This window comes from Ostrea edulis, chromosome 10 (genome assembly GCF_947568905.1).
Source record: "Ostrea edulis chromosome 10, xbOstEdul1.1, whole genome shotgun sequence".
NCBI classification, from domain to species: Eukaryota; Metazoa; Mollusca; class Bivalvia; order Ostreida; family Ostreidae; genus Ostrea; species Ostrea edulis.
In genome coordinates, this window is record NC_079173.1 from 37,211,784 (window position 1) to 37,239,611 (window position 27,828).

Sequence of the window (27,828 nt, forward strand, 5' to 3'; positions counted from 1 at the left end):
TTATACCGGTACGATTACATAAATCGAAAGAGGGATGAGATAGACCGGGGATTCACACATTTCAGAGAAATTATTGCCACCAAAACAAATTATCAAAAAAAGGGGGGCGGAGTTTAGTAATATCCATACTTCAGGTTTGTAACTTTGGTTTGTTTTTGAAAATATAGTAATACTTTAACTAACCTCAGTAAATTATCCTTTGTATTTGGTGATATTGTTGGTATTGATCTTACTAGAGTAAATATTTCAATCAAATGAACATTGCAAGCAGAGATAGGAGTATGATTAATTTTAATGAATGAAAATCTTTCATATTTTGAATTATCATAGTCGACACTTTCATGTTGATAAAATAATTTACTATTTGACTCGGAATACTCGTAGTGAATTCAGAAACAGGTTTGATAGTATAATTAACTATAGTCAAGTATAGTTAACAAGCTATTATAATATGTTTGTGAGTGAATATATGACCCTGGGGAATAAACGAACCCAAAGAGATCGCCTTGAAATAAGTAAAATCGGTACGCTATTTGAATTAAATTATTTGAATTCTCAGAATGTGTTATGTCCATGCTTTTCATAGATGCGATACACAAAACAAGAAAATGATTTACCATTACATATCAAGTCATAAGTTATTTGTTTGCCGCAAATCTTAGAGACCCATGTAATGAAACAATCAATAGCTGTTCTGTTACAGGCAGCAATAAGTTTAGATTCATTGTCCGTGGTTTTCCCCTTCATTGCCTACACAGTATCGTTTTTTGTACATGCGGACCTCGATGTCGAGAGTTTTTTCCATAATCCATTCCTGCAATGTACATCAGAGCACAATCAACAACGTTTGAAAAGGAAGTCATATGCAGGTGTGTATTTAAAGTAAAACAAAATATAAATTGTCCTGCATGAAATACTTCAAATTCTTCTAATGTAATAATGACATTAATTACTTATGATTATTAATTAATAATGATATTAATTACTTGAACTGGGAACAAATACTGGAACTGAAGACTCCGTAGATAATTGGATTGACCACGGAATTTAGAGGCAACAGACTTTGCACGAAAAACCTGATATGCATCATTTCCGTGTCATTTGAAAAGTAACCGTGCACATCCAAGACATTAAATATCATAAACGGAGTCCAACAGCACACATAAGCTGAAAAGGAAAAAAATGAATGAAGGTTAGGCGACGCTTGATTAAGACTTGCCATTTCCCACTTTTGGGTATGTGTTGATCATTGAGAAAGCGTGTATTATGGAGGTTAAGGAGGTATGCTACACCAGAGAAATTTGATGTAGATGAAAGGTGGAGAATACAATATTTTGTCAAAAAATACAGTTTTAGTAGAAGATTATCTGGAAAAAATTTAAAACCCCTGCTGGACTCGATTATGCGACCTACAGTTCAGCAGTCGGTATTCTTTTTTTTTTTCCTCTTTCATTCGTCGGTATTCTAACCTACTGAGCTACTCGGCTAGGTATTTAAATGGAAAAGGAAAAGTTAAAAATTGCTGACATCTATTCTTTCATCCATGTTTTTAAAGGAAGTCAGCCATTATGACGATGTAGAGTACTACCTTAAAGTCCAAATTCTGTACGATATTTGATTGTTACATGTAGGTCGTTCTTAGCACACTGATTTGACTACGGAGTACTCCGTTTACCTGATCAAGATATAGGGATCACGGTGGGTGTGACCGGTCGATATACCTCTAGTATGTTCAGGGGTTCGTGTTTGTAATCATTATAGGAGTGAGATTGATCGCTGTTCGTCATCTTCACAAGTCAAGGGTTATTGATTCGTTACCTTGCACCAACCCTTGACACCAGTCACCATTCAAAACATGGGTTCAAGACAGAGGATGACGCAATACGTTAACATTATTAGGCAATGATATTCCTTGTTTCAGATGCAAGTTTGGTCAAGAACATAAACAGAAAGTAAAAAATGGCGTCCGTTGACGAAAAGATATTAAGTGAAAATGAATTTCCGAAATCAATCAACAGTATCTGTCTACTGGTAACTGGCCACAAATTCTACACCATGTTGCCGTCGCTATGCGTGTTAAGTTTCGTTTTCGGCTGAATATAAAAACGCTTTTCTGATTGGCGCCACGCTATAGGCTGCAACACCAATCATATGCTCCGTCTCGAACCCATGTTTTGAATGGTGACTTATGCGAGGTAACGAATCAAAAACCCATGACCTGGGAAGATGAATGTTCGTTATCTTCACCTTTCATTTGCACTCACCATACCTCGTGATCGTTTATAACTGGAAGGTGAATCAAATTAAGACTGACACACAACTGGAAGCCATGACTCTATCGAGGAATGTCGGATGGGATAAAATTATTCACAATCTAATTAAAATCGCGTGGACGTATCGAAAACTGGGGAGCGGATGGAATATCTAATTCGAAAACTGGGAAGCGGATAGAATATCTAATTTTAATTAGATTGAAATTATTCATTAATGTGCATGAGTAAGGGCCATATCGGGAAACAAGATCCGATCATAACAAAGAACGATTTGCTGTGTAAGAGAGAATGTATTATAAATAAATAACAAAGAAGGGAAGATAACGAACAGTGAAATATCATAAATCGTATAAAGAATGTTTTACCCAATTGAGAGTAGGCAAATTTGTTCTTACAATTTACACATACATTGTCATCAAATTTAAATTGTTAATTATGTATGTCAGAGACCAGCGTGGCCCAAATTTTCAACTCTTATCTTATGTTCAACTCTTATCTTATTTTCAACTCTTATCTCAAATAATGTTGATACACGGATGTGAATAGTTATGTACGGGGACAATTTAAATCATACCCAAGTCCTAATTACAGTATGTATATATACATGTACGGGGATAACTTAAATCATACTTAAGTCCTAATTACAGTATGTATATATACATGTACGGGTATAATTTAAATCACACCTAAGTCCTAATTACAGTGTGTATATATACATGTACGGGGATAATTTAAATCATACCTAAGTCCTAATTACAGTATGTATATATACATGTACGGGGATAACTTAAATCATACCTAAGTCCTAATTACAGTATGTATATATACATGTACGGGGGTAATTTAAATCACACCTAAGTCCTAATTACAGTATGTATATATACATGTATGTAGTATCTCCTCTTAATTAGAACCCATCGTGGATTTCAGTCTGTAAATCAGTATTCAGATTGCCTCTGACTATTCACACAAAAATACATGTTGCTCTTATTTGTTATCTCTTCTTTAAAGAATTAGGATGCTAGCATCACCTTTTGAGTATAATTCACGTGTCATGATAGAAAACCAGTATGTGAGCGCACTGTTTGAACGACTGGACACTAGAAACAGTGCAATCCTCACCAAGTGTTATGACAAATGTCATTTTTATGGTCTTCAGTTTGGCTGACGATATGTTGTGCTCCGTTGATCCAGAGGCCGACATCCGGGACCTTGAGGACGCATGTAAATTCTCCTGTATCTCTAGATAATCCGATCCTGTAGCATCTGTTGAAATGTGTAATATACTAATAAAAGTCTATGTATTCTCGAAAACAAGCGATGATTTTACACTACTGAAATTATGTTGGGTCAATTTACATAGCTACATTGTACCTACTCTGAGCTAAAATTAGAAATGAAAATTTTTACAGGTATATTTTTATATATATATATCGGTTCCACGTGATATACTGAACCAAATTATGTATGTAAACATATATACCCCGTGGTGCAAATTTGAAAACAATAATACACATGCGTCATTTAATTGATAGTAGTGCTAAACCAATTATAGATATTGAGCAGACAATATCTTCCTATGCTCAGAGTGACCATGTGACCTAAAATCAATAAGAGTCATCTACTCCTTAGGATGTACCAGTGTACCAAGTTTGATGTTAATCAAGCAAATGATTCTTAAAATATAGGAGACAATATATTATTAAATCCAATTTGACCCTTGATCTTTGACCATGTAAACCCAAATCTACCCCTTAGGATGTACAAGTGTCTTTAAGCAAAGGGTTCCAAGATATCGAATGGACAGTATATTCCTATGTCCAGTTTGAATCTTCACCTTTGACCATTTGACCTCCAAATTAAAAGGCGTCATCTACTCCATAGGATGCACCAGTTTACCAAGTTTGACGTCTATCAAGCAGAGGGTTCTCAAGATATATGAGTGAACAGTATACATGTATTCCTATTTCCAGTTTGACTCCTGACCTTTGACCATGTTATCTAAAAATCTATAGGGGTCATTTACCCCTTACATTATACCAGTGTACCAAGTCTAATGTTTGTTAAGCAAAACTTTTCTCAAGATATTGAGCGGACAGTATTTCCCATGCCCAGGCTGACCCTTAACCTTTGACTATGTGATCTCAAAATCAATAGGGGTCCACTAGTCCTTAAGATGTACCAGTGTAACAAGTTTTAAGTCGGTCAAGAAAGGATTCGCAAGATATGAAGGGGAGAGTATTTCCCTATGTTCAGTGTGACCTTTGACCACGTGAACTCAAAGTCAATAGAGGTCATCTGTTCCTTACAATGTACCAAGTTTGATGTCTGTTAAAAAGAGTTCTTGAAATACTGAGTGGACAGTATTTTCCTATGTCCAGCCTGACCCTTGACTATGTGACATAGAAATCAATAGGGTCCACTTCTCCTTAAGATGTACAGCATCTACCAGTGTAATAAGGAGTATGTCTATCAAGCAAATGTTTCTCAAGATATGGAAGGGACAGTATTTTCCGATGTCCAGTGTGACCTTTGACCATGTGACCTCAAAATCAATAGGGGACAAGTCATCTATTCCTTACAATGTACCAGTGTACCAAGTTTGATGCCTGTAAAGCAAAGGGTTTTCAAACTATTGCGCGGACAGTATGTTCCGATGTCCCTAGTGGATTGGCTCTTGAACGTTTGACCTGGAAATTGAACGAGGTCCTCTTCTACTCATATCTAACCCACACATGAAGTATCAATACATTAAAGTGAATGGTTTTCAAGATATTAGACGGGCAACAACAGGGTTTCAATGTGCTAATATGATACACAGACATCTCTTTGAGGCACAGGGCCTCCGTGGCCAAGTGGTTAGAGCATCGCGCTCAAAATCACATGGCCTCTCACCTCGGCGCGGGTTCGAATCCCGCTCGCGCCGGTAAGTGAGAAAGTTTCCCAGTTTACTTTCGGAAGGTCGGTGGTCTCTTCCCAGGTACATTATCTGGGTTATCTCTTCCACCAATAAAACCTGGGCGCCACCATAATTATAACTGAAAAATTGTTGAGTGTGGCGGAAAACATCAATCAATCAATCTTTGAGGCACAGATCATTACTATTTAGTTCAAACCAGTCATCTTTGATAGAGAGTGGTACATGTACCTCAATACCGTAAATCTGGTTATTTTTGTTGTCAATTGATTTTTAACGTTTTTGCGAGTCAGTTGGATTCGATTAGCAAAAATAATTTTCTCAAAAATAATGCTTCACACGTTTTTAAATATGTTTTTACATAAATTCGCAAAAATAAGAAACACAAAAATAAATATATAGGCTTTTTACTAAACTTCGCAAAAATAAATCGACGCAAAAATATCCAGATTTACGGTAATGCATTTACACTTTCTAAATACATTGTATTTTCATTCAGTTAGAATTATAAACCTACATAGTAAAACAGTATGTCTATCAACATACATACATGTAGGTGGGAACTGTTTCTTCGCTGAGCGCCAGACATTAGAAATGGAATTCATGGGTCTTTTGAATACTGTAGAATCATTTAAATTCGTGAGGGCCAATTTTCATGGATTGCTGAATTCTTACGGGTTCGTGGGGACGTAATTTCGTGGATTTATATATTTGTAAGATTCTTGTATACTAGTCTTTATTCGTTGAGGATGTAAATTCGTGGGTGAGGGGTACCCACGAAATCCACGAAAATTGAGCCACCACGAATTCTAATGTTCACAGTAGGACCTTGAGTACATATGCGATGTATCTGACATTTTCTCTAAAATTGTATTTTTCAACTCCTCGATATGAAGAGTTCCGAAACAGCTTTAAATTTACCGGTAGTAATGTAGTAATATTACCTGGCCTGGGTAGCTCAGTGATCTTCTTAACTAGTATTACAAGGGCCCTGGTTCAATACCGGTAGCTCAGCGGTTGAGCATTCGCTTCGTAAGCAGGAGGTTGTGAGTTTGAGTCCCACTTAAACCTAAGACGTTAACATAAGTAGTGAATTGCTCCTTCGGCAAAAGCTCGGCATTTAGAAGTGATTGTTTTGCTGTTTTCCGCCATACTCAACAATTTTTCAGTTATTTGGTGGCGCCCAGTTTTTATTGGTGGAAGAGAGAACCATGCAGATACAATGAGAAAGCTTCCCAGTTTACGTTCGGAAGGTCGGTGGTTTCTTCCCAGGTACCTTGTTTCCACCGACCTTCCGAACGTAAACTGGGAAGTTTTCTCACTTACCGACGCGAGCGGGATTCAAACCCGCGCCGACAGAGGTGAGAGGCCGTGTGATTTTGAGTGCGATGCTCTTAACCACTCGGTCCCATTTGGAAGAAAGAATCTCGGGTCTTTCGTATATGACCTTAAAAGCTGGTGACGTCTCAGTATGAGTGAAAAATTCTCGACAGGACGTGAAACAAACAAAATATCAATCAATTGATCTTCATAAAACAAAACCATTTTATAAAAAAAAATTACAACATATACTTTTAGTTCTGCGGACAGCCCTCCAAACGATGATGGCGATGGTGACGTAACATCCGCCAATGATCAGGGTGGGGATTACAAACTGCGACACAAGTACGACTACAAAGTATACCTGGGGATATAAACCATGTCAAATCTGAATTAACAATTCTACAGTAGGAAAATAGTATAGGCACACCTACTATATTGTATCTATACTGATAATGAAAACACGTGTTATTGTCCACACATTCTGTAGAATATCTATCCAGTAAACAATAGCGTTATATGTAACAAGGAATAATCAACGGAGTCATGCTAGACACACATCCCTCCAAAGTACTGTATGAAAAAAATGTTTGAAAAAACTCAGCTTATATTATTACATGTGTTTCTTTTTTTATCAGTATACTTCAAACTCGATTGAAGTCACTGTCACAATATGTGTAATCGGTCTTTAACCAGAAAAATATTTCCAGTCCGTCCATATCAGCAGATGTGTGGATCTAGGATTTCCATTTTAAAACTTTCACTTTTAACACTCCCATCATTAGTAATACTTGCTCTATCAGCCTGTTCTAATACTATGTTTGATTATAGATTCTGTTTTGAAACAACGTGTACACTTTATGTAACTTAAACATGGTATACGTATTTGAATTTAGACGATTCAATCCAAGTTTAAGTCAGTGATGCTTGTGTTTCCTTAAATTGCATTCTATGAAAAATGTGAATTATTGAACTGCAATTATCATGCTTCATAAAATGTTTCAGCAAACCTATTTAAAGATGATATATTGGTATGATAGAAGTTTTATTTGCGGTCTCCAAGAAAATATAGTTGTTCTTGTGCCTTAAAATCTAGTGTAATTTTTGCAAGATATTAGCAGTCGTTATTTTCTATTGGACCAAATGACCCTTAGTCAAAATTATAACTTTATGAGCATGGTAGTGTCCTGTCATTCTCGAAATAAATCTTTAGATATTACACATTTATGTAGATACGTGAAAATTGTAAAGGCTTTTTCCAATGTGTTTTAATGTATAAAGCACTCAGACAAAATATTTGTGTGTGGATGGGAGATCACGGTACCGGTGCAATAGACAAAATATTTGTGTGTGAATGGGCGACCACGGTACCGGCGCAACAGAAAAAATATTTGTGTGTGAATGGGCGACCACGGTACCGGTGCAACAGAAAAAATATTTGTGTGTGAATGGGCGATCACGGTACCGGTGCAACAGACAAAATATTTGTGTGTGAATGGGCGACCACGGTACCGGTGCAACAGAAAAAATATTTGTGTGTGAATGGGCGATCACGGTACAGGTGCAACAGACAAAATATTTGTGTGTGAATGGGTGACCACGGTACCGGTGCAACAGAAAAAATATTTGTGTGTGAATGGGCGACCACGGTACCGGTGCAATAGACAAAATATTTGTGTATGAATGGGCGACCACGGTACCGGCGCAACAGACAAAATATTTGTGTGTAAATGGGCGACCACGGTACCGGTGCAACAGACAAAATATTTGTGTGTGAATGGGAGATCACGGTGCAATCCCTGAACAAATTCAACTCGCAGAAACAGGGCGTGAATGCGCTGTAACTGTGCTACACAAGATCATTCTATTCTCAATATTTTAACATCAGATTATACGTTTAACGCAGTCGTTGGTTGTTTTAGTGCTCTGTATAATTGTTTGTATTTGACCTTGTTACATTGTATCCACGTTGTGAATCCGACACCTATAGGTTATAGACTTTGTATGGGAAAATATGACGACCGAGTTTTTTGGCGCGTAGACGGACCGAGCTTGCGAGGTCCGTTCGCGACAAAAAACGAGGTCGTCATATTTCCCATACAAAGTCTATAACCTTTTTATTATATACTTTCAATTTCATTTAGAAACTAACAATAATTTTATTTTTAACAATAACTTTATCGGTTTAACTGAGTAAAAGATGAAAAACACGAAAAATTTGAAAATTAACGGCGTAGAAATTTGATTGTGAGGTCATGTTTGCGGGCCGGAATGTTTCCGGGCATATATCGTGTGATATATGCCCGCAAACTTTTAAAGAAAAAATAAGAGATGAAATTGAAAGTATATAATAATTCTAGGTATTGTGTACTGTTAGAACTTAGTGATATCCATCTCTCTCTATATAAAATAAATCGACAGAAGTATTGGTTGTCCAAATGTGCTCATTTGCAAGTTTTCTAGAATAAGAATGAATGGTTTGCCAACATTTTAAGTAGAATAGTAGAATTGAGAAAATGCGTTACTTGTGTGCATATCATGCATTCCATAGCAAATGAACTCAAAATTTTTGTAATTTACAAAATAAACATTACCCATTCCATGAATGATTCATCTCTCTGAAGAACAGTACATGTATGTAGAAAAATTACCTTAAATTCGTATCGAGTGCGAAATATCAATCCACATTCCCTGTCCATTTCATCGTACTCATAAAGAAACGTACCCGCTATCCCAAACACACAGGCAGCCATCCAGCAAGCCAAAACGCTTAGTTTGAACTTCCGTCCTGAAGAGATAAGAGTAACCATTATCAGCACGTTACCGCTTCTCTGTCATTAACCAAGTTTCATAATCATAGGTTTCACATATAGTGCTGACCAGGAACGTCACAACACTCACCCATTGTTTCCAGGCTTCTGACGGGGTTCGCAACCACGATGAGTCGATCAATGCTCAGTGCTATCATGATGAAACTGGATCCAAAGTAAACAAAATGCTGTATAATAAAAAATAGTGAAACAGATGGATACCCTCCGAAGTGCATGTAACCATTGAATTACTTCATATGTTGAATGACTTGATAAAGAGATGTTTCTACTTGTAAAAGAAATGTTTAGTGCTCAGAATTATTATTGCATATGAAAAGTTGTTAAAAAGAGACCTTTTTTCTTAGACAAGCTGTGTGTTTTGAGTGCCCTCGGTGTTTACAAAATGACCTTGAGTGACATTTGTCTGAAAAGTGCAAATGAATAACTGCTGAAATAAGGTTGAAATTAGTATTTTTTTCACATGATCGTTAATGACCTTTTACCGAATGTCATTCGCATAATCATGAATAACTGTTGTAATATTGAAATGATTTTTTTTATCTATCTATAAAGCATATGTTCTGAATAACCTTGACCTTTACAAAATGACTTAGAGTGACCTTACGCTTTGTCTGAAAATCATTTCACTATCATTTATTTGTGTAAATGTTATCAATACAGGAACTTTTACATCAAAGAACTGTAGAAATAAGGACCTTTATAAGACTTTGAGTGACCTTTCTAAAGTGACCTTTCGATGCCTTGATCCAAAATTTCTTCTCTCGAGGAACATTTGTGGTCAATTTTATTAATTTCTGATGAAATGTTTATAGGAAATATGAGCTCGGACGGACGGACGACAGCGACTACATACTCCCCCGAACCTTTTCGGGGAGCATAACAATATCCATTTTGTCATCAACTACATCTTTCTTAATTATTTTGACAAATTATTAACATGATTTTCTTATATTAATCCATTTTAACACAGTTGTAAATTCACGGCTCTTATATCTTATATACAGTAAAAATGTTATCACTATTTGCTAAGCATAGATAATTTCCACCGCCTTTCATTTCATAAATTTGGTTTTGATAAGGTTGTATACAGTGACATGATATATTTCAAATTTCAAGAGTCTTAAAAGTCATTTACGACTGTAAAAGTAGAAATAAAATCAGTGTTCATCTCACTGTTAAGAATTCGTATATCTTGCAAAGAGCATTTCCCCCGTAGAAAACGTGGCCGCTCAGCTGCATGACAATTCGTGGTAAAAGGTAAACGAGCCCCATACACAGATCTGAAATAAACAGTATAATAATTTAACTTCTGCATAATTTGATTGGACACGTGACATTCGTGAAACTTTAACTATATAGGCCTACACTGTATATAAAGCGTAAAGTACCCCATGGAAAGGTGAAAATAACGAACAGTGATCAATGTCATAATTGACATAAAGAATATAAAATAGTAGTAGGGCAAACACGGACCCCTGGACATACCAGAAGTGGAATCAGGTGCCTAGGAGGAGTAAGCATCCCCTGTCGTTCGGTCACACCAGCCGTGAGCCCTATATCTTGATCAGGTAAACGGGATAATCCGTAGTCAAAATCAGTGTGTCAAGATCAGCCAACAATCGGTATGAAACAACTCGAACAGCATTTGACCTAATGATAGGTTGTAAAGGCAAACTAGATCATTATAACGTCCACAAAATTTGCCTTGTTCAAATAACGGAGTAATCCAAGGCAGGCTGTGTTGGCAGCCTATATCGTTATAATGAGCATATAATTTGCGAAATGCTTACTTTAAACGTGACTTTTGAAGCCCCTGTAACATCAACTTGTTAGTCGGTAGCTTGTCTCGGGTTAGAAACTGATCATACATACAACAAGCTCTTGCGTATCGAATCGGTTTAGAGACATAATACCAAATGCAATGTTACAAGGGTTTCAACAGTCTCGTTTAACATCAGCATTTTGCAAATACTGTGGTCGTTATAATGATCTAGTTTGCCTTTACAGCCTATCATTAGGTCAAATGCTGTCTGACGTGTTTCATACCGATTGTTGGCTGATCTTGACTACGGATTACCCCGTTTACCTGATTAAGATATAGGGCTCACGGCGGGTGTAACCGGTCGACATGGGATGCTTATTGCTCCTACATGTAGCACCTGACCCTACATCTGGTATATCTAGGGGTCTTTGGTAGCTGCAGAACTGTAGCTCTCTGGAAAAAAATATTAGGTCATATTAGAGATTTCTGATATATCCGAATATTTTTTCAGAGAGCTACATTTCTGCAGTTAGGGCCCGTACTTGCCCAACTCTCTATTTTGTATTCCTTATAGGAGTTATGAGATTAATCACTGTTCGTTATCTTCACCACAGATGATAATGGAATATTGCTACATAAATATGGGAAGTCGACGATGAAGAAGCTACACAACGTAAGTTGGTCCAAATTAACCCCCACCCTCAATATTGACACGATTCTATCCTTTATTATATACAATGGTAATTTAATGTTTTAGATTTGATTTAAGTTTTAAAAAAAAACACAAACCTGCAAACGCCAAGTTCTTTATGACGAAATGCATTCTTGATGTCTGACTGCCAAAACTAATCACCAGAAGAACTGCCCCATTCCCGATTATAATCAGGAAGAATAGAAACAGCTCGAATACTACCTGCTGTGTCTATATGAAAGAAACAGAAAAAGTAGAATTGTTTTTGTTAAACATGTTTCTGATTTTAATAGTATCTCGAATATGTTTACCGAATGGTTCAATATGGGTGGTGTGGTATAAATATTACAATTCAGTTTCCATAATGTCTGGATTATTTTGAAACAATAACGTATTCTGAATTGATGGCAGAACGCGGGTGCTTCTTTGGTAGAAAGGGATCGTTTCGAACTAAAGGCCCAGTCCAATTTAATTTATAATAAAGACATTCCACGTTTGAAGTGATATATTTGCATGTGTAAAATTTGTACAATAACTTTAGGATATATTTCAAGCGTTGCCAGGTTGCGTAGCATATAGATGGGGGCAAATACGAAACTTCTTGTAGGACACGTAAGGAAGGTAGATAACTCCAAATGTAATTAAGATTTTCAAGGAGGACATAGTTCTTGATTGTGCACATTGTCTTAATTCCCTCACACGGTATTGTGGTGGAGTTTGGGTGTGTGTATTTAGCCCAAATGAGAAAAAGTGAAAGCCAAAGGGGGTACATGTACCTACGCATAGTATATTTTGTGCGCCACCATGTATGAATATCATGTCATTTAGGGTAATTAACTACACCTATATGAAATACAAATATATTGAGATAAAAATGAAATATGATTTTTAATTAAACTGTCGTAATACGACTTTAGAATACCCCCTATACCCTATCCCCTATCTACATGTTTCGGAATAAAAAAAAAAATGTTCCGTAACTTCCAGCTAAGCAAATAAAAACATCATTAGGTAGAATCCGATAAAAAAAAAACCAATGAAACAAACTTGCATGGAAGAGAAATACACGTATGAAATTATTTGATTGATTGTATATTGTTTAATTAACGTCCCTCTCGAGAATCTTTCATTCATGTGGAGACGTCACCATTACTGGTGAAGATCTGCAAAATTTAGGCTTATGCTCGGCGCTTATGGTCATTGAGCAGGGAGGGATCTTTATCGTGCCACACCTGCTGTGACACGGGACCTCGTTTTTTGCGGTCTCATCCGAAGGACCGTCCCATTTAGTCGCCTCTTACGACAAGCAAGGGGTACTGAGGACCTTTCTAATCCAGATCCCCATGAGAATATGAAATTATGATATACATTTTCAGTACAAAAGAAATGAGAGGTCATCATATGATTATCTGAAATGATATTGGTCCCATCCCTGCACGGACAATTTTGTCAAATGTCAGAGCAGCGTCAATTTATAATAAAGACGACTAAATAACGTAAAAAGTCAATAAATGATACACGGTCTCAAAACATTTTTATTTTTATTTTAGAAAAATGTATTTTTAAGCAAAACTAAACTTTCCCACGGATCAATTCCACCATATCAGCTCTGAGTCATCCTAAAGTTAAACAATTTCTGATCTGCTGCCGACATTTAATTCTAGCTGCTAGATTCCGCATAGCCAGACGAAACGTGAAAAATAATTCAGTGTTGCATTTTTGTTGTTTTACAAATTGTCCGTTTTCTGCAGTTTGATAATTTTTACACCGGACAAATATCGAACCATTACTTTAAATTTACGTCCCCTTACTATCATGTCACTTGAGTCGATAAATATGTTGTTTTAAATTATTAACAGTATGTGTGTCTCACAGACGCAAGTTAACAATATGACAGGAAACAGCTGAGAACCTTACCAGATATGGGTTTCCTCCGGAACTGGCTCCACTGGATTGACTTCCATTACTAATATTGTAATTAGAATCCATTACACAAAGTTAACATTAAATGCTTCTGATTTCTTTAAAAACGGGGGATGCTTTATAGAACTGAAAGAATACCAAAGTCTTTCTATTGCTTAACATGGGGGGATGGAGATAACAAAAATGGCACACAGTACTCATTTATCATTGCACAACACACAAGACGCCTACAGAATAAATTTATCTTCCGTTTGCCAAAATCTCAAAACTGAAAGATGTTTTACAGATCCCCAAAGAATACCAAAGTCTTTATGTCGCTCACCATGAGGAGATGGCGATATCTTCTCTAAATAATAAACAATACACATTTATCAGAGCACAATACACAGGAACAACTAAACAATCACTCCTTCATTAGCTATAGGGGTCTACTTTGAATGAAGTAATCTTCCGTTTACCAAAATCTCGCACCTCAGAATATACGAGTGTATTGTTCAGATGTTGCGTAATAAAATGAAAGGCATAAAAATACTTTGTGCAATATACTTGCCGTAAAATCATTCACTGCACTTTTAGATATGTTTAAGTTAATCTAAAAGAACATATTAGTGATTTCAAAGCAAAGGCGGCACTGAATACCCATACATATGTCGACACGAACAATTCGATATGTCCTAGGGACGACCCGCCCCTTTCTCAGGACAAAGTATAAATGAAGAGCCGGGCGAACACGGACCCCTGGACACACCAGAGGTGGGATCATATGCCTAGGAGGAGTAAGCATCCCCTCCTGACTGGTCACACCCGCCGTGAGCCCGATAAGTCGTACGTTGAATTGATTAACCACTTCAATCCCTGTTTAGGAATACATACACACACGCGCGCGCGTGTGTGTATTTTATACTACATGGATAACAACACTTACATGTGCTTTAGTGCCAATAAAGAGTTGATTGATCGATTATTTTATTCATGTTTTCTATATTCGTACGTTACGTATTCAAAATAATATTCATTAAAAATTGAAGTTTACTGTAGGTATTTTTCATACTTAAATACGTTCTTCAAATGAGTATTTTTATTTCTATTGATCGCTGTTCGTTATCCTCACCTTTCATCTAATGCAATGAGGTGTTTTCTATTGATCGCTGTTCGTTATTCTCACCTTTCATCTAATGCAATGGGATGTTTTCTAACATGTGAACAATGCCATTAGCCTACCAGAATGAACTATAGTGAAGGGCTGATGCGTGGAAAAATAAGCTTTCATATGAAAACATGAAAGTTGCTCTACATAGATTTGATAGTTACATGTAACAGGGGCACTACATATCCTAGACACCTGGTCCCACTTGTGATATTTCTAGGGCTCCGTGTTTAGCCTACTCTAAATGTCGTATTCTTTATGGTATTTATGCAATTGATCAGTGTTCGTTATCTTCAACTTTTCATTTTACATAGTTTTAATTGTTTCCGAGTAGTTGCGGTCGAATTTGGCGCTTGTGTCAATAAGTTCTCTTGTTAATCCACAGTATATCTTATGCAGATAGCGATGGGAACAAGATACTCGTAACTGACGTAACTGGTGATTTACTTCTGACGTAACTGGTGATTTACCTCTGACGTAACTGGTGATTTACTTCTGACGTAACTGGTGATTTACTTCTGACGTAACTGGTGATTTACCTCTGACGTAACTGGTGATTTACTTCTGACGTAACTGGTGATTTACTTCTGACGTAACTGGTGATTTACTTCTGACGTAACTGGTGATTTACTTCTGACGTAACTGGTGATTTACCTCTGACGTAACTGGTGATTTACTTCTGCTTGAGAGTGTCGTTTTTCTCTTCCCGTTTCATTGGTGAAATATGAAGCATGTGCGGTACTTTTCAAATTGAAATAACTTTGCAGGAAATCGTGATATTTTTCGTAAAAATGGTTCCATCAGAGAAATTTGTTGTTTTAATCAGTTATTAATCTTTAATTTATCTAAGTTTTTTTTTTTTTCTCATTACAAATTATTTCAAAATCCATTATTATATGAGTGGGATCATCAATTTATAAACTTTACTGTATTCAATTTTCGGTGCTATAAATTTCTAAAAATTTCTAAGATATAAACCGATTCAGCTTATCTTAGAAAAAGTTTTTCATTCGGGAAATTAAAACCATATAGATTTGTTTTTGATTATTTTCAGTTTTATTTTTATTTGTTTATTTACTTATTTTGTTTTATTTTCAGTTTTAAATATGTAAATAGCATACATGTATGTATACAACATACCTTCATATACTATTTTATATTGTATCTGTATAATACTGCTGTCTGTATATATGTTTTCAGGACCACAATGTAAACTAGTTTTAAACTAATTGTGCTATCCTGTTTAAATAAAGGACATTGTTATTATTATTATAATCGGCCTCTGGTCCAATACGGGACTTTCGAGATTTGGATCCACTCTGACTTTTATCGCGCGTTGAACGTAATTTGTAGGGCATGTGACTTCCGGATTACAATAACAACTAATTAAACAAGCATGGGATACATCAACTGATATCAAATTTCTGCTTTTAAATGCTATCTTTGAAAGAAAGGAATCACTACAACCATTTTATAGGAAAATGCATTTGATTAAATTATGTGAGTTGGCGAGGGAAATAAATCTATGAGATATCTTGAGGATATCGGTAAAAACTTCACGCCTTGCATCCAATGATACGCGTCTAAATGCGCCTTTTCCCTTACATCTAATTTACGCCCAGGTACTAAGCACCAATAGTGGACCGTCTGCTAGCGAAACACCATTTGTATCAATGTCAACTTTGCCCTGCAATTGGTTATTATCACGTGACCGTGGTGTGTAAACGTCAAATATAATCAGTCGTTCCGGCACATCCCGAAAGTTCCGTATTGATACCCCAGTACAGCCCATTAATTATACGGATTAAATCGAGTTAAGACTCACGGGTGATTAGTTTAAGATAATGGCTACCTAGGGTGGTTTTTTTTTTTGTATGTCTATGTTCTTTAAAGCAGAATTACACATTCAGGAAAGTAGTAGAGGGATCCCGGATAGACGGGTCAACTGAGTGCACTTTTTAAAATCCTGCATAGGCAGATCAATTGAGTGCATATTTTCGTATTACTGATTTACCACAGGAAAAACCATAACATCATCAAATTAAAGTACTTAATGTAGCTTTATAGGAATATACTGGGACAGATTGAAGAGCTTCATATCCACCCCCTTATCAAAGCCTTCCATTTACAGCGCAGGAAAATATGTGCAGGGTTGAAGCCTGATATCGCTGCATTCTTACATCGCCGTCGCATAAAATTTGCTATTAAAGAAATCCACTATTCTTGTGTTCAAATATGCCATTCAAACCGAAAACCCACAGCTTCAAATGATTTCGTTGTTTCGACCATTGGCTAAGGACGGTCTGAGGATATCTACAACGTACATTGTAACAGTTTGTTATTGTTACTAACAGTTTGTTGTTGTTACTAACAGTTTGTTATTGTTACTAACAGTTTGTTGTTGTTACTAACAGTTTGTTATTGTTACTAACAGTTTGTTATTGTTACTAACAGTTTGTTATTGTTACTAACAGTTTGTTATTGTTACTAACAGTTTGTTGTTGTTACTAACAGTTTTTTATTGTTACTAACAGTTTGTTATTGTTACTAACAGTTTGTTATTGTTACTAACAGTTTGTTGTTGTTACTAACAGTTTGTTATTGTTACTAACAGTTTGTTATTGTTACTAACAGTTTGTTATTGTTGCTAACAGTTTGTTAATCTTACTATAAGGGTTTCACCTTTGTGTACAGAATAGGAGAGCTGTTGGAATTCGTACGAAGAACTTTTTTTTAAAATGTGCATAGAGGTTTGAAATAGAATGTGAAAAGAGCTCGATATATCTGTAGTGTGAATTTATATGATATTTTCTCTAGATCTGCATGGTTATGTGGTCATAATCAAGATTAAGGAGCACAAATTCTTTTACGATAGTTATTTTAGCACTTTCAATGTTTTCAGGCACTTGTCGCCTACAAGGAAATCCGAGCTGTTATCGTTTGATAAGTGGGGTTTTACTTTGAATAGAAGGATGTCCACTGCATTTTTAATTGCCCCTTTTTTATTTATCATTTCGCTTTAATGTTCAGTTGAAACTACATGTAGGTCATGGAAACTATTTAGAAATCCTAAGTAAAGATATGTAATTTTTATCTTTGCACAGTTTATGAAAACGAGGTTTTGGCTGTCACAGGAACTCAAAGTCCTAATACATGTACGTATTCGTTCGAGTAAATATTTAATTTATGTCCATGTTAAAATTTGTTAATTCAACATTTAAACCTACTTCAGTATCAAGATGTTTCCAACCAAATGCTTCCTTCAGTTTTTGCTCCGGGCATGTATTACAATGTAATCCAATTAAATAAATCTGTTCTGGCCTCTTTTGGTACAACATAACTGCAAAAGCCTTTCCTTTCACTACAAAATACGCATTTATTATGTGGTTTTCCTGCAGACATCATTAGAACCGATATCCCTGTAGATGTTGGTATATCTTTTGGGACACACCGTACTTTAATGTTACATGCACGTGTGAGTCAATTTATCATTCACCGTATAAAGATGATATCAGGAGTATGATTACTTGGTACATAAAAACCATATCGTGCAGGTCGACCGATAACTGTTTTATTTATAAACACAGCCTCGAACAGTGTAAAAAAATATTAAAAATGATTCAAAACCCCATTGAATATCAATACTATAATAAGTTTATGACTATACAGTTTATTTTCCAGTAATTTAAAACAAAAATCTCAGCATTATGGTTTCTGGATAGGGCCATTTGCAAATGCGTGACTGCGCGTTAGACACAACACTCCGTCACGCCAACAAGCAACGTGCTTTCGCGCAGACAAGCAACGCGCCTTGTTGGCGTGAGAGCGCGATGGTGCGTTGCTTGTTGTCGTGAGAGCGCGAAGGTGCGTTGTTTGTAGGCGTGAGAGCGCGAAGGCGCGTTGCTTGTTGGCGTGAGAGCGCGAAGGTGCGTTGCTTGTTGGCGTGAGAGCACGAAGGTGCGTTGCTGGTTGGCGTGATGGCGTGTTGTGACTAACGCGCAGTCACGCTTTTGCAAATGGCCCTATCCGGACACCATACAGCATTGCCTTCTAGTTAAGGTAAAAAAAAACCACCAAAAAACAAAACAACAACAACAAAAAGAAACCTCCAAAATAAAAAAACACAACCCCATTGTATTACGCGATACAAGGATGCGAAATAATTCACTTATGACGTCACACTCAACAGCTCCTCGCTGACCACTACACCACCAAGTCATATAACATTGACCCTTTAGATTTACAATAATAAAGCAAACGTATTCGGACTTTGTATTTTTTAAAAAGACTATGCCAAAATGCTCACAGATACAGAGTGGGTCTTTGTTCCATTCTTGTCTAAGAATTTATAGATATTTCAATATTTCTTTACAATGAAATGGAGCGATGACCCATTACATGTATGAATGTATTTGAAAAATCCGTTAGGTTAATTCAGCTTGTTTAAGCATTTTAGTAGGTCTGTAACTTTCAATTCGCATCTTTGTCAAATTAGAATGTAATTATGTTATATCCATCAGTCGGTCGGTTTTGATGTGACGTTGAGCGTTGGATAACTACAGGTGACCGGGTCGCACTAATCTCGGTAGAGATTCGGCTTGGCTGAATATTTGGACTGACACCTTCAACGAATCTCGGAGCATTCCTTCATAATTCATGTCTGGAAATTTACTTTCATCTTCGGTCGGTTCTAGCAATTAATGTGCACTTAGGTGACACTGCTGACATGGATTATGAAGGACTGTTCCGAGATTCGGTGAAGGCGTCAGTCCAACTATTCAAGCCAAGCCGAATCTCAACCGAGATTACGGGTCGCACCTGCCGCTGCTCTACAAACTGTACAGACCAGTACAAACTGAACAGACCGGTTAGTCAGGACAAGATGAGCCGTAATGATTTTCAGGTTAAACGGTTAACTGGTGGTGATTACGCACGGACAATAGTGAGGAACTGTATTGTTTATCGTATATCTATATAATTTATTATTATAGTGTATTAGGGGCGAGATCAAAAGATCGATGTCGGATTAAAATCTAAATTCAAATGGTATGGGGGGGGGGGGGGGGGGACTCCCGTAAGTGTAAGTTTCTGTCATCCGATATCGATTACACTTTAGTGGAAAAGAAACAAAATGACAAGTGACTGTTAAAAAACACATAATAATATTACATTTTAATGAACATTTAATAGTTTTAATGTGCACTTCATTTGTGAAATAAACAGTAGAAAAGGTATACAGAGTGTTATTTATACTCGTATGTTTTTACTTGTTAATCGATTAGCTTCAACACTCATCATGTTTAGTTTTAAGGGAGAATCTTGGTGAAAATCATTTGAATTTAGTTATTTTTGTCAGACATTGAACTTTTGATCTCATCCCTTAGGAACTATTACTAGGTATTAGTACCCAATAGTGGATCGTCAGGCGGATAGGTACTCTTACTAGGTATTAGTACCCAATAGTGGATCGTCAGGCGGATAGGTACTCTTACTAGGTATTAGTACCCAATAGTGAATCGTCAGGCGGATAGGTACTCTTACTAGGTATTAGTACCCAATAGTGGATCGTCAGGCGGATAGGGAAGCTTTTGGTTGATAGTAATCAACCTTCACAAATAGAAATGTTGGATGACTACTTCTTCTTTTTTTAGAAAACAATATATTAATTTTTGAGTTATTAGAATTTAAAGTAAAATAGGTCTTATTTTCTAATAAACATTCGTATTATAAACACTATTGTAGCTAACACTAGTATCAAGGTTCTCCCATAATAAATCAACTATACGTGTATTAGATGCGGGGTATATTAAACCATTCATTGTAACTTGCCGTAAGGAAGTATTTTTATCAAAGTGATTGGATGTACAGTGTATTTGTAACCAGGTTTATTTTCAGTTACAAGAATGTATTCATAAATATACGTCAAATACCGGTATGCATGGTAACTGCAAATACTTTTCATTTATATTTCAGTAAAATGTGCAATTCTCACTGGGTTGCGAATAAAATAGAGGAACAGGAATTTATTATTTAAAAGATATAATCGTAAACATCGATGTCTCTAGTAAGGGTATGTTTGCCATGCAATCTAATTAAAATCCGATCCTATGATCTGCTCATCTACTATATCTATGTGTAGCGAAAGTAGATGAGCAGATCATAGGATCTACTTTTAATTACCCGGTAGATTGGTTTGCCATGGTAACAAACTCAAGAACCTGTGTCAAAAATATCTGTTTTTTGGTAAAATATACCATTGCTATATACTTCATTCATTTTGGGAATTTTTTAATTACTTTGATGTCAGTCCCGCGCTTCTTTTCGATAAGTGGTCAATTTCAGTAAATTATTGTGTCTTCAGCAAGGGTATGGTTGACATTCGTTACCATGGAAACGAACTCGCGAACCTATCTAAACAAATGCCCTTTTCTGTAAAAAAATAAAATAAAATAAAATAAAAAAAATGCTATATATTTCCCTCATTTTTAGAATTATTTGATAAATCTGATGTTAATCCCATACATCCTTAAAAGGAGTTTTTACAGGTTCTGTGAACGTCTAAAATGTCATTGGGGTATATTTACGTATAGAAAGCGTGTATCCGTACAATCCAAACTTATTTCTACGTAACAGCAAAGTAAACAAAACTTTAAAGATATTTTGATTTTACCGTAGTTCATGCATGTCGGCCAAACTCTCTGAAGTAAAAAAAAAAAAAAAAAAAGGAAAATTATTGTTGCTGCGTCAGTAGAAACATTGATGAATGTTTTAAAATATCTAATTAGTTGTAATGAATGTTAATCAATTTAACATAGTATAAAATTTTGAAATTGATGCTTTCATATAATGAGTTTTATATATTCATCCCCCCCCCCCCCCGTTCCTTTCTTAAGTAGCCAGTATATTAGCTTTGAGAGTAAACGTCATTATGTATGACACATTTAAAATCAAAATTAATCGGACAATTCATTCACCCTTGAACATAGAATGATATTTACCTAAGAAATCTTGACAGTGGTTTCAGAATCAAAAACTCATTTATCGATTTATCATTTACCGTACGAGCGACCAATCTATTTGTAATTGATAAGGAATTATTCTACCAAACTAATAAAAATTAATTTATCATTTCCTCCATACGCACTTTCCACATGTAACAAAATCACAAATAGATGATGTGTGTCATATATTTCATAAATAAAATGGAATGGCAAAAAAAAAAAAAATAATAATAATAAACACACACGCGCGCGTATCGTGCTGATATCCCGGATGTCATGTAATGATGCCGATTATTTAGCTAGTATGCATTCTGAAGCATTTTGGGTTTCTGCAATCCATCGAAACTCGAAATCTTATAGTATGCGTGCCATCTTCATTTTCATGCCATGCCATTTCAACATTTTATAAATTTATTCAGCTTCTTGAATACAAATTGTACCCAGATACATGTAGACCTAAACCTTGAATAAAAACCCATGAAAGGAATATACGTTGTACAAAATCCCCCGGAGATGATTTTTTACGCATTTAAATAATTTACTATCGCTTTTATTCAATGGATAGATATATAAATCATAATGCACTTAAACCTTTCATATTGCAATAGTGTATTTACATGTTTGTTAAGTATTTACAGAAAATGCCATATTACAATTCTTGTTTGTTCCCTTGGAAATACTTTAGAATGGTTAAAATTTTAGCCGCTGATTTGATGCTTTGCATTGAAAATTACCTCGTTACAACTGATTTGGAATCGATCTTAAACTGTCAGATGGCTGATCGGTGTCCCAGACACTCTAGATCTGAATCACGAAGGCACGCGATCCACGCAGAGCCTGAAACACAGCCAAGGGAATGAAATTGATAATATTCAGATAAAAAGGATATATAATGCTGCTTAGTCATGACCTGCCTGCACTTTAAGATTGTCATTTTTACGTTTCCGTGATTTCATAATGATACATGTAACCTGCAGTTACTGTAACGCAGTAAAGGAATCAGGAGAGGGTGAATAAATAGAGAGCTCGATTAATTAAATACCCCCGATAGAGGATTTATCGCGGACATTATGAAATGCTACCCTGAATCATACACAACATTGATCAGAATTCTTATCAAGAAATAAACAAACGGACAGAGCTAATGCGGTGACGTCACCCGTTTTCAAATTGGTCAATAAATATGCGATTCGATCGTTTGACAAGCATCACTTCTCAGCGACAGCAGTGCATAATTAGGACTTTCTGAGTTCCGAAAGTATTTCACTCCTTTACAACTTATTTCTGAAAACAAAATGAATTTAATTTTGGAACACATTGGTGTAACGTTTACAGGTCCAGATTTCATAAAGTTTGTTTCCGGTCTAATGGTTTTGTGGGGATTGTCCAACCTCGTCACTCTTCAGTTCACCACAGCCCCCTACGGTCGATACACCCGGTCAGGATGGGGGTATTTACTGCCTTCCAAACTCGCCTGGTTTGTGCAGGAGTTACCGTCCTTTGTTGTCCCTCTTTTAGTACTCTCTAGATGGCGCTATGAAGATTTAAATATCATCAATAACAATAATAAGGTGTTAATTGGATGTTTTCTGTTGCATTACTTTCACAGGTAAGATTTTCTTTGTTTGATATCAATATTTCTTCACTCTATATGATATCGCTGGTGTAAACCGATAATTTATAGACGCAATATAAACATCTCCGACAGACATACTCATAATCTGATATTCCTGCGTGTACACTGTATATGGTAAGGCTGAATTTTAATCTAAATATGCATCAGAGTGTTTTGTGGGATTTCAGGACTTTCATTTTCCCACTAAGGATAAGGGGAGGTAAGCCTGTGCCGATGTTTCCCTTCCTTGCCGCCGTGTTTTTCTGCTCTGTCAATGGCGCGCTGCAGACGTGTGGACTTCTGCTAGAAAAGGCCGAGATCCGCCACTGGCTCCAGCAGGCCAGATTTTACACAGGTAAATGAATATGATAATCGATCATCCAATACACCCTACTTGCTTAATAAAAGGTGAAGATAACAAACAGTGATCAATCTCATAACTCCTATAAGGAATACAAAATTATGAGAAGGGCTTACACGGACCTCTGGATATACATGTACCAGAGGTGGGATCAGGTGTTTAGGAACAGGTAAACGGAGTAACCTGTAGTCAAAATCAGTAATATATGTCCTTTCAAGTCCGATTCTTGGATTTTTTAGTAATTTTTCAGTCATGTAGAGCCGTCACCTTGACCTGTGCATGGTGCTTACAGCCGCAGCAATATGGGTCCCTCCTCGTGCCATTACCTACCGTACCGCAGTCCTCTGTTCTTACGCTGGGTGTCTGGCGAAGGAACAGTTACTAACCATGTTAATAGACATTCTCGTGTTCTAGGTCTACCGTTTCAACTGAATGAAAATACAATGTAAATGTACTGAGCAATTTCCAGTTATGAATACACTATTTCTGTGCCACAGATACCTGGGTTGAACTAAATGTTATCGATTTGTATATTATGACATGAAAATGCTTTCACTTTAAATCAACACATTGAGTCTTGTTGTTATAGAACCATTTCAGGTAACCCACTGTATACTCTATTTCAAACCAGACTGCTCAGTTACAGGTAATTCAGTGCACGTGTTCCCAGGTTCGAATCCTGATTGATTGATTGATTGTATCTTGCTTAACGTCTCGCTCGAGAATTTTTCACTCATTTGGAGACGTCACCAAGACCGGTGAAGGGCTTCAAATTTAGGCCTATCTCGGCACTTACGGCCATTGAGCAGTGAGGGTTCTTTGGCGTGCCACACCTTCTGTGACACGGGTCATCCGTTTTTAAGGTCATCTCCGAGGACCCGTGACATTCACACCTAATGCCGAGCGTTTGACTATGGTATTCTCACTACCTGTTTTAACGACTTAGGTCTGTCGCGGCCGGGATTCGAACCCCGGCCTTCCGCATGCCGGGCGAACGCTCTAACCTCTCGGCCACCGCGGCGGTCTCGAATCTCGATATAGTCCACTACATTCCTCCCCTCCTGTTACAGAACATAAAAGTACATCATGAAAGGGTCTGTAATTTGATCAGAAAATATTAACCATTCTTAGCACAAAAAAAAAGACCCTTATCTTATCCAGCAATGTTTTAATACGTCATAAGGAAAAAAATGCGATGTCCATTATCCCCCCGCATACTTGTAAAGACAGACGTCAAGATTAACAATCACCAGACTGAGTATTATCATTTTCGATTGACTGTAACATCTTAACGACCATCAATATTATGTATTTAAAAAAAAGAGCTTCGATATAACAAACCGAAGGTTTTGAAATGGTTGCTTTACATAATGTTGATAGTTATGTGGACTGATCCCACCTCCGATATTTCATGGAGTCTGTGTTTGCCTTACTCTCAACTTCGTATTGTTTATAAAATCGATCACTGTTCGTTATCTTCAGTTTTTCACTTTACATAGTTTTGGTAATTACCACGTAGTTACGCTTGTGTGAATGAGTTTTTTTGTGTAAATTTAATTGTCTTTTTTTTTTTTTTTTTTTTTTTTTTTTGTATACAAAAAGAGACTTACAATTAACTTGGTCAAGAACTTAAGATTTTCAACCATTTTCCCTCTTTCTGATATAGGAGAATAGAACACTACAGACAATGATCTTGAGTAGAGTAACATCATTATATCTCATTGCCTTGCAGGTATTGGGATATTTTTCACGGGAATGTACATCAACGTCCGATCAGACATTTTACTTACAAGGTTACGGGGCAAGAAAGAGAGAGCATATCAAACTCCAAAAGGTATGTTTAATCAATATAGGTAATTGATGCATGAGAGAGAGAAAGAGAGAGAGAGAGAGATTTAAAAATTTAACGTAACATGGTTTTGTGAAGTAATTTTAAAATAGTGATCATCATTGCGAAAACTGTAGTACAGCGTAGTTTTGAAAAATCATCCTATTGTTTGTTTGCGCCTTTAATAGTTTGGTAGCAATGTATATTTATTTCTAAAATGTGCATTTATTAGTTCACAAAAACATCTTAGGTAAAAAAAAAAATCATTGAGCTGTACATCTACGTATACTGATGGTTGAACGGTCGCGTAGAGCACAGGGGCTCGGTTGTCAGATATTGAAAGTTTGTATTATTTATTCCCGAATTATAAATTATATGAATAAATTCCACTACCAAAACCCGCTTTTTTCGTCGTTTTAAAAAGGTGTACCATATATGTATTATTTGTTCCCGAATAATATATAAGTAAAATCTACTACCAAAATCCGCTTTCCCCGTCGTATTAAGTGTATATCATAGGTACATTAAAACGACTTGAAATATGTCATTGTTAACGTTGGTGTCAAAAACTCCCATAAAACAAGTATTACAGCTACTGTTCGCTTAGTTTTGGAACTTCTATTTTCCAATTGTTGATTTAAAATTTACGTCCCATCGATAATTTTTCACTCATATAAGAGTCATATTGAAACATCACTTGGTAAAGTACCCCAAATTTAGACCTATGCAAAGCCTACGACCGTAGCAGTGGGGGTTCTTTTTCGTGCCAATACATGCCGCTAAAGGCCATGTCCGAAAGACCCGTAATTCTCGTTTTAATATACCGAGCGTTTGGTGAAGGAACAATCACTACCTATATCTAGTCGAAGGTTTGACACGACATGACACGAGCGGGGCTCTAACTCACGACCTCCCGGTTACGAAACAAACGCGCTACCGCTGAGCTACGGCGACCGGTCATATTCCGATTGTGATTACAATTCAAGATCACCTGAGCTATTCATGTGTTTTCTACATGTATGTGATTAGTTTATATCCTTGCAGGATTTCTATTCGAATACGTCTCTGGCGCCAACTTCCTTGGAGAGATCCTAGAGTGGGGTGGATTTGCTGTGGCGTGTAACAACCTCCCATCTGCGGCCTTCGCTATTTTCACATGCTGTAACATCGGACCGAGGGCGTTTCACCACCACAGGTATATAAAGAGTTTTCGTTGTTCCGCAAAAGTAAACAGGTAGAATTTAAAAAAAAAATCTACTCTCCACTTTCGCATTCCACACACGTGTAAGAGGCCGACAGGCTAAAATGCTCACCTGAGCTACTGTGCTCGGAGATGTAGGCTAAAATGCTCACCTGAGCTACTGTGCTCGGAGATGTGAACTTTGAACACTAACCGCACATAAGACAAAACCTGCAAATCAACGTTAAAATATATAGCTCTGATCTGACAATACGACTTGCCTCTAATATGTTCAGACAAGAAGTATACTCATCATAAAACGTCATAACTCATTTTGCCATATTTTGAAGGAATTCGCCATTAATCCACATATAAGTTAATTCATTTGAAATATAGAAACTGTTAACAGTTTTGATCAGTGTTATATATGGATAACATTTATATAACTCTAATAATGTCTATCATTTCTCCTATAAAACTGGATATAAGTTCATCAGCTTGCTATAATGAATTGTTTACAAGTACGTATCTGTGTTATATCTATGTAGTCATATATCTCAAGGTAGGAGCGATTGTAATGATAGTTTATGCACATCGTTTTACTTGCAAATACCTACATGTATAACTAGCCATCAGCAAGCAGATGTGTATGATTTTCTTCTAAAGAAAACAATTTAAAAGTATCAATTAAGTTTCTTATTTCGTTTTCCTTTTATCGCAGGTTTTACCGAGAGAAGTTTGACGACTATCCAGAGAACAGGAAAGCGCTTATTCCATTCCTTCTCTGACAGGAGATTCAAATGTGTGGGCTTAATGCAATAAACGATTACTTTTTTAATTAACTTAAAATGACAAATCATGTACATTATTATGTATATGTGTATGTAATCTTTTATTGAATAAACAGGTTGTAGTTGAATTTTCTGACGAGTATTTGTTACGATCTATGTATACAATGTGTAAGTTCCTCCTACGAAAT

The 27,828-nt window shown here is 36.4% G+C and overlaps 2 protein-coding genes and 1 long non-coding RNA gene across 5 annotated transcripts; 1 reads left to right on the top strand and 2 right to left on the bottom strand.

Moving 5' to 3' along the window:
* Positions 1-274: 274 nt before the first annotated feature.
* On the bottom strand, positions 275-14,151 carry LOC125665972 (cardioacceleratory peptide receptor-like). 2 transcript variants are annotated; one of them, XM_048899005.2, is made up of 9 exons: positions 13,712-14,151; positions 11,893-12,025; positions 10,515-10,621; positions 9,412-9,508; positions 9,162-9,298; positions 6,763-6,874; positions 3,396-3,539; positions 987-1,167; positions 275-814 (listed from the first exon to the last, which is right to left on the bottom strand). In XM_048899005.2, the coding sequence occupies exons 1-9, from the start codon at positions 13,781-13,783 to the stop codon at positions 751-753; spliced, it is 1,047 nt and encodes a 348-aa protein (XP_048754962.1). In that variant the 5' UTR covers positions 13,784-14,151; the 3' UTR covers positions 275-750. The 2 variants fall into 2 exon arrangements, with proteins under 2 accessions (XP_048754962.1, XP_048754963.1); XM_048899006.2 differs by lacking the exon at positions 275-814 and having other exon boundaries at positions 1,036-1,167; positions 3,305-3,539; positions 13,712-14,005.
* A 1,649-nt stretch (positions 14,152-15,800) lies between these two features.
* LOC130050764 (uncharacterized) lies at positions 15,801-19,152 on the bottom strand. Its single transcript, XR_008799018.1, has 2 exons — positions 18,092-19,152; positions 15,801-17,177 (listed from the first exon to the last, which is right to left on the bottom strand). It is a non-coding gene; the product is annotated as an uncharacterized LOC130050764 (long non-coding RNA).
* On the top strand, positions 17,972-27,773 carry LOC125665974 (3-oxo-5-alpha-steroid 4-dehydrogenase 1-like). 2 transcript variants are annotated; one of them, XM_048899008.2, is made up of 6 exons: positions 17,972-18,019; positions 23,201-23,474; positions 23,669-23,835; positions 25,574-25,675; positions 26,714-26,864; positions 27,571-27,773. In XM_048899008.2, the coding sequence occupies exons 2-6, from the start codon at positions 23,233-23,235 to the stop codon at positions 27,635-27,637; spliced, it is 729 nt and encodes a 242-aa protein (XP_048754965.2). In that variant the 5' UTR covers positions 17,972-18,019; positions 23,201-23,232; the 3' UTR covers positions 27,638-27,773. The 2 variants fall into 2 exon arrangements, with proteins under 2 accessions (XP_048754965.2, XP_048754964.2); XM_048899007.2 differs by lacking the exon at positions 17,972-18,019 and having other exon boundaries at positions 22,761-23,474.
* Positions 27,774-27,828: the final 55 nt, after the last annotated feature.

Excerpts from the sequence above, each read along its gene's own strand:
- LOC125665972 (XM_048899005.2), bottom strand. The coding sequence starts at position 13,783 with ATGGATTCTAATTACAATATTAGTAATGGAAGTCAATCCAGTGGAGCC. Across the intron at positions 12,026-13,711 it reads CCGGAGGAAACCCATATCTG|ACACAGCAGGTAGTATTCGA; the intron begins GTAAGGTTCTCA and ends TCTTTCATATAG. Across the intron at positions 9,299-9,411 it reads CAGAAGCCTGGAAACAATGG|GACGGAAGTTCAAACTAAGC; the intron begins GTGAGTGTTGTG and ends TTATCTCTTCAG.
- LOC125665974 (XM_048899007.2), top strand. The coding sequence starts at position 23,161 with ATGAATTTAATTTTGGAACACATTGGTGTAACGTTTACAGGTCCAGAT. Across the intron at positions 25,676-26,713 it reads AGCATATCAAACTCCAAAAG|GATTTCTATTCGAATACGTC; the intron begins GTATGTTTAATC and ends ATATCCTTGCAG. Across the intron at positions 26,865-27,570 it reads AGGGCGTTTCACCACCACAG|GTTTTACCGAGAGAAGTTTG; the intron begins GTATATAAAGAG and ends CTTTTATCGCAG.